Consider the following 7398-nt stretch of genomic DNA (forward strand, 5'->3'; position numbering starts at 1 on the left):
TCAATATACCGGCGTAATACATAAAAAGTGAAAAACGTTTTCATTCAAGAAAAATTAATGCTTCGGCTAACTTTTAATCCTGGGTTAGCGTTAACAAGCTATCGAACAAACAGGCTCTGGGCTGCTACCCTCAAGTCCATCAAGCAGGATTTATATTTGAACTGATGTTTAAAAAAGTGCTATGTTTGCCTCTGTAATATTTATTTCAACTTTCCACCTGTTATTACGTCGGGCAATAGACTACTGCCGATTTGCCCTCAGCCCCCTTTTCAAAGCAATTCCTCGTGCAAAACCTTATGGAAATGACAGTGATTTGCCCGATAATATAATGAATGTGCAGAAGAACCAAATTTTCATATGATCGGTTTCACGAGAACACTCGTTTTGATACAAGAAAAAGTCAACTTGAAAATATTCTGCTGGTCAAAGGCTGCAAACTTAGGCAATAAACATGGTAATGATAACAAAAAAAAAATGCATGGGCAATGATTCTAACCAGCCAAATAAAAATATTACCTCACGTAATTGGATAATTCCCTTTTCGTAAATAATGCAAACTACCTACATATTATCTACGGGTGGAAATCCTATCCAGTAAAAACTCATCAGCGTCGGATCACGTTGCTGCAACCCCATAATTTGTTTGTTTTTTTTTTTGTTAACTCTTGTAGTAATTTTACACTTACCAGAGTTCCATCTGCTTTTCGATAAGTAACCCATTTTCCCTCCTTGAGGTACTTGATTTGGTATTTCGTTGCCCACCTCAAATCCTCAAAACTACCCTGTGTCATAATCATTGTTATTGACTTTTTCTTGCCCAACTGGATTTGTATATAAGGTGAATTATCATTCCGCGCCGAACACCATGCTCCCTGCCCGTCCAGTCGTGCCAAGGCAGGGGCATGATTTGAACTGAGGCTGGAAGATGCTCTGATGTTCGCATCTGGAATGGCTTTGCTTTGCATTCCCAATTCATGATCGCAATCTCCACCTGCGAGAGAGTCAGAAATAAGGGACGATCTGAAATTAATTACTTACAAAATTTTCAAAATCCGAACTCTGAATTTAGCGTTCCTCGCATAAAACTCGAAGCCATGGACAGCATCTGAGATGGAAGCGAATGCATTCTGAACAGCAGCGCTTAAAACGGCGTAACATAACTCAGATATAACATATACCTTCCAAATAGACTAGTTATGGAACGCTTTCGAGTGGTATACCGTGGAATATTCCACGAGTCACTTGTATTTTCTCGGTAAACACACAAGCCTTTACGTGAGTGTGCATACCAAGAAAATACAAGTGAAAAGTGAGGTATTCCATGGTATACCACGAGAGAGCGTTCCATAACTATTTTATACCATGCATAGAAAATCCAGACGTCAACACAATCAATGCGACATGCTACACGATGGGAAGGTTGGGTGTACCGTCGAATATACAACGGTTTTCCTGTGTTGTGAATGGCTGTACTTTCTATGGCATGGTATAAATAGGTCTATAGGCAATAATAATAACAATAGTTTATTGACACTCCCGTAATGGGGATTTTCAGTGACAATACAACAGAGCTAAACTAATCAAGTTAAAAGAAATGGTTTACAATTCAATTAAAAGGGAAAGAATGCGATGAAATAGGCAAAACAGTAGCAGGGGTGAAGTCACTAATTTCCGTGAGCAAAAAGCGTTATATAAAGTTAGTGCGACTAGGCCCTTTCTTACGAAATAAGAGACGGAAATTCGAAAAAAAAAAAAAGCTCTAAAACAGTTGATGACATTCTTCGTTCCAGTTTAAGGGAGCTCAGTCACGGTTTGCGCATATTGAAAAGTCTAGCCTCAATTTTTCCAAATTCATTGTTTGTAATCCGTGTTAATCTTCTCCATCCTTTGCCATCCTTGTTCCTTTATGGTTTATTATTACATAACTCTTTGGTGTTTTTCTATCGTACTGAACTGTTATTTTCAGGTTTCCTACCATTTAATGGTAATTTTGTATGTGGCCAAAATAACTCAAAATACCGTGACTGAGCCCCTTTAAATTTATGTTGCCGCCACATGGGCGGGCTGTTCATGTCTAGACCTTGTTGTCAGTGGTCGACAGGAAAGCTAGTTTTCGGGGTGGCCGTTACTTTCATTTTTTTTGTTTTTTTTTTTACGGTACTTTGGCTTGCAAAACTGTAGTTTAGGTGGCAAATTGCAATGGTAATACCAAATTTGCCACAATTTGTATTTACAGGCATGTCTTTGCAGTTTTCGCTGGCAGTTTTCGCTCGCAGCTGTTCTTTTCCCTCGCAACCGCAATGAACAGGAGTTGCGAGCCAGTTGGCATTGACCTTGGTCTACGACTGCAGGAGTCATCTTCAAAAACGTTCGTGTAAGAGATTTGCAATGGATTACATAATTTCTCCTGTGGCGTTGGAACTCTGCCTTTACGAGTTCGGGGGATTGCCAACAGGGAAACAATATCAGTTACAGACGGTAACAGTAGGAGAAATGACAAATGATTTGTTTCTTCAATAGAAAGCTAAAACCAAATTCTTCAAGTACAGACTTAATCTCTCGTTTGACCTGCAAAGGTCTACAGTAACCTAACGTAAATTGAGATAGCATTGCAACAACTGACAAATAAAAACTACATGAATTCTGAAGTGTTGGAAACCTGATTGTTTGAGGTAAAAATTCAATTTGTGTCTATTTATCGATTGATATCGATCCCTAGCACGAGTTAAAAAAGTTGTGACGTTGGTCGGTTTATTTACAGCTTCCTGTTTCGGTATAAAGAGCTGAACTCGGCGGCTGAATCGATCTTTTCCTTTTTCCGGTTTCCATGAATGATTCGTCAGAATTTCACGGAGATATTAACTACATTATTTTCAAACTGGAAGAAGAAGAAAAGCCGGGAGGAAGAAGAAGAAAAAACAGGCTTTCGTCCAACTCGTGCGTGGCAATGTACATCACTCAGTAACTATAATCATGACTGTATATCAGTAAAAGGTTAGATTGTAGGGTTTATGCAATAACAATCAACGCATAAGCCGATTTTCAAAATGAAATAAAGTAAAAGAGATTCAACTGCGCTCCTATGAAAACAAGCATCATTCGCTGGAAAACATTTAAATGCGCAATGCTGAAACCATTCACAGTATAAGCTTTCGTGAACATTAAACACTGGAATATAATTCGATCGGAAATCAAACCTCACCTTTAACTTCACGGGAGTTAAAAATAATCCAAGTGAAACACGTAATAAATAGGATCCTCATAGCTGTTACTTGAATGTATTACGACGTGACTTCACAGTCAAGCTTAACGTTGCCTTTTTGTGGACACAAGCCGAAAGAAAACGGAGTCGACGAGCTCCTGTTGACGAGGGATCGAAGACAAAGCTGAAACTGTTTTACAGGGTTATTAAATGGGTCACGTTCTGTATCTTAAAATATGTTACAGGGTATTCATTTCAATCATTTTTTGTCTTAAACCAGGACACGTTTCAGCATGCCCTTTGGATTTGTTTATGATCATCGAATAGGTTATGATAGTAATTATTTTGATAATAATTATAATAAATATATAATTTTATAATAAAAATAATACCAAACAAGTTTTATAATTGAGGAGTTTTGAGGAAAGTTACATAGAAAAGGGAAAATCCCCCTTTTTGACCTAGGTGAAAAACCCGAGATCGGGGGGGGGGGGAGGTGATGGGGGGAGGAGGGGGAGGGAAAGAAATTGCTAGTGTTAATTTAAACTAATATTACATAGAGTTATTCAAGCAATAAGGGCCATGATCGTAACGTCTCCAAAATATTCTTGAGAAATATTTTAGCGTGTCAAGTTTTGTGAGTTTTTTTATCCAATCCAAAATAGCTGCGCTAAATTTATCTAATCAAAGTTTACGTCAATGTGACGTCATAGCAAACACATGTCTAGCCATGCAAAAATCAATTTTGGATATTTCGTCTTCCTGTGAAAGCTTTAGCATGGTTGGAGATATCAGTTATTACGGGAAACCGAAGCCGAGGGATATGTCTGAACTCCCCTCCCCCCCCCCCCGCCCCCTAAAAAAAAAAAAAAAGAGGAAAAAAATTCAAAGGAAAAATTGAGAGATACGTACTTTCCAAAACAGTTATGGAAAACAATACTTGTGTCACATTAGATGTTTTATCAAAGTCACAAGCAAGCAAATTCTCAGTTATATTTCAATATGCATTACAAAATATCTGTTCATTTTCTCTAACGCTTATCTGGAAGATCCTGAGCCAATTCACTTTAGCTACTTGTAGACTGATAGACCACCGACTTTGTTTATTTAGTTCAATAATGATAAATTGCATATTTCAGGGGTTTTAACCTCAGGTGATTGTAATCAAGAGGATTAAGACAACTGAGGTATTTCAGCGTACCTTTCACGTGTTTTTTCTTTTGGCGATTTGCGGTTAGCTGCATGTAAGGTATGAAATAGTTGTACGGAAATACGCATTTCTTGGTCTAGAGTCAGTACTGGCCCAAGACAGATATAAACAGTCAACGATGAAGCACTTTGAAGTTTCCGTGAGGAAACATTTGCTCTTTGCGATGCCACGAGGAATATTTTTCCGTTCATGCACACCTTGCGAGAGGAAACTGGTAATATCGCTATTTCCGGACTTTCGGCAGGATTGGCAATAAGGAAATATAAATTACATGCAGTTTTATTTAATTTCTCGATAAAAGTATCTGTAATTGAAGCTAATTGAGTTTAAAACCAATACGATAGGCAATACATTTTACGACCAGTGAATTCTGGCAAATCATGATTGAGATGTAATTAACAGAATTGAAGATACGTCGCTTTTCTATCGAGACAACCAGATAGCCTTTGGGCTGATTCATGGTTGGGAACCACCCTTTTCCTTTTATTTGGTAAATCAACATTTTTTGCATTAGCACGTTCTTAAAGGTCGCCAATCGTTATCTCAGGGTAGAACTGTAAGAGGGGAGATATCGACCCTGCAAATCAAACCAAAGCCGCATGGAACACAACAAAACTTTATTGTTATAGCACACTACGCTCTTGCGACGTTTTTCCCCTTCAACAACCGTCAGCGCGCGTGTGTAGTGCTTGTACGTATCAGGCGCCCGTTTCCCGAAGGTCTCGAAAAATTTTCGTACCCAGAAAGCCATATAGCAAAATCTCAAAATTTCTCATTACTAACCTGTTTTTTTTTTTGTTTTGTTTTTTTTTTACATCTTCTTAACACAACGTATGAACAGAGGTTCCTTTCATCAAGAATTTTCAGGCGTATACACCCTCTGTTTTTAGAAATAGATTACCTAAAAATGGCTTTGTGGGCCCGAAACGTTTACGGGGCTTTCGAGAATTGGCCCAGTTCATTATAAGATGACGCCTAAACAGGATCGGGACGGGATCGGAGCAAGACAGGATCGACAATTAACGTCGGGACGGTCAAACTATTGGCCATGCAGGGTTTCATGTTAACAGTTGTTTGGTCAGTATCCAGTGGACACAGAGCTGTCTAATCAACTAAATGTTCGCAAAATTTTCTTAAATGGCGCCAATGCTTCTTACCTCTCTTGGTAAGAAAGAAACTTAAAAGAATTAACGCGGTATAGTTGAAACAGCTGAATGGTATAGCCGGAAGACTACAGAGCTTAAGACGAAATCCGATCATAGGCAATCGAGCAATTTCAGTTTTAAGTGAACAAAAAAGCTTGTACCAGAATAATTCTAAGTATATTACAGTCCTTCTTACATTTTCTAAAAGCTAAAGATATAAACAGTTGCCTAAAATAACACCAAATACAATTTCCCATGGAAACTCGAGAAAATAATTTCAAAGTTCAGAGAAATTGTGCAAAACGCATAAAATTTCATCATCAGTTTGATTTCACCAGTACTTTTAAGTGTTTCATATGAACTTCAAAATTTGTTTTCGAAATCTGGTGTTGTCAGAAATGATTTCTTTTGAGAAGATATTTAAAACAGTCACGCAGAAGTTTGCAATACAATGTAAATAATCTCGGTACAAAGATTTTGTCCACTTTGTCCACTTACTCGAACTTCTGGTGGATTCCCTCTCAAAACAACTTGATTCCGGTTATCAGCATGTCAGCCAGTGGTCATTTAACCTGAAAAATGGGCGTCCTAAATTTATCAGCAGCTGCTACTTTACAAGGTTGACTTTGATTTAATTCACATCATTCTTTGAACAACAACAACAAAAAAATGTCACCGCAAAATATTAGCTTAGCCATGTATCCATTGCGGACCTATTTTTACAAGGGTGCGATATAATAGCCTTATGTTGTCGGGATTAAAGGCTTGAGCTACTTAAAGAAAAATCTGTCACGCAACGTATATATGAATAATTTGTGCTTTGTGATTAATGAGCATCGTGGACATCAATAATAAAGTCTTGTGAAATATAATGGATTTGTTTTGCACCGTATCATCCATACTATATTGCTGCGTTTGTTTAGTCATCATGAATCATATGTACCGCGTATGTAGCACAAATGTGTATGGAGAAAGGCCTCTTTGCTCTCCAGTGTCATTTAGAAGAATCCATGTGAAATCATTCAGGGCTAGGTGTCTAGATGTCATTTTGTCGGAAAGGCAAGTACTCTAGGCAGAATTCTGTAGAGGGATTTAAAATTTAACATTATAGCAATTCAGAACGAGGAAAAAAAATTACATTGTCTCCTTCCCCTGCTGATTAAGAATCACTCAGCCAGGCATTGTCTTCAAGAATTGGATTATGAGCTTGAAATTTCTACGGCGTGATATTATCTTTTTAAATCTTTAATCTTTAATCATTATTTATACACGGTAAAAACATCAGGTAAAAAAATTACATAATAATGACTAAAATACAAATCCTAACATTATATTAACTTACATTAATATGCCACTTAAGAAAAATCCTGGTTTCCATGAATGCTTTGTTTAAAATTATGGTAGAGAAGGCGTTTAAATTTGTTTAATTTGTTTAATTTATATTTGACGAGACAAAAATAATTATTACATAATTCTTGAAATAACGAGTTCCAGCTATTTCTCTACATATACAATAAGCTTCGGTTTGCAGCATTTGCATTAGTGCCCAAGTAGAAATCTACTATTCGCGTTAGTTCGGCATCAAAATTCTTTTTTTGTGTGTGAGTCCTATTGCCTGTGGATCAGTAAATCAGTCACCGATACCGGCTTAAATCCCTCCTATCACCTGGCACATAATCCCTTTAAGAGATTTCCATTGACTTGTCTGCTGATCTGCAATAATTGTAGTATCACTTACATGCATCCACGTCAATGCTGATATTTCACGGATTTTTTGCCTTCTTGGGGGGTGTCTTATACGGTCACAGAGCATATCAATTAAAGCGAAGCTACTGAGGAAC

General features: G+C 37.5%; 1 protein-coding gene across 1 annotated transcript in view; it reads right to left on the reverse strand.

The window, feature by feature from the left end:
* The window catches only part of LOC110053853 (uncharacterized), a 6829-nt gene extending 3389 nt beyond the window's left edge, over window positions 1–3440 (reverse strand). Inside the window, exons 1-2 of the mRNA XM_020760156.2 lie at window positions 3203–3440; window positions 687–991 (exon numbers count right to left, since the gene is read on the reverse strand). Coding sequence (XP_020615815.2) covers window positions 687–991; window positions 3203–3263 — 366 coding nt within the window. The 5' untranslated portion in view covers window positions 3264–3440. The remainder of the gene's footprint in view (window positions 1–686; window positions 992–3202) is intronic.
* Between the last annotated feature and the right edge of the window lie 3958 nt (window positions 3441–7398).

This window comes from Orbicella faveolata, unplaced genomic scaffold (assembly GCF_042242905.1).
Source record: "Orbicella faveolata isolate gen_17 unplaced genomic scaffold, um_ofav_v1 contig_36, whole genome shotgun sequence".
Lineage (NCBI taxonomy): Eukaryota > Metazoa > Cnidaria > Anthozoa > Scleractinia > Merulinidae > Orbicella > Orbicella faveolata.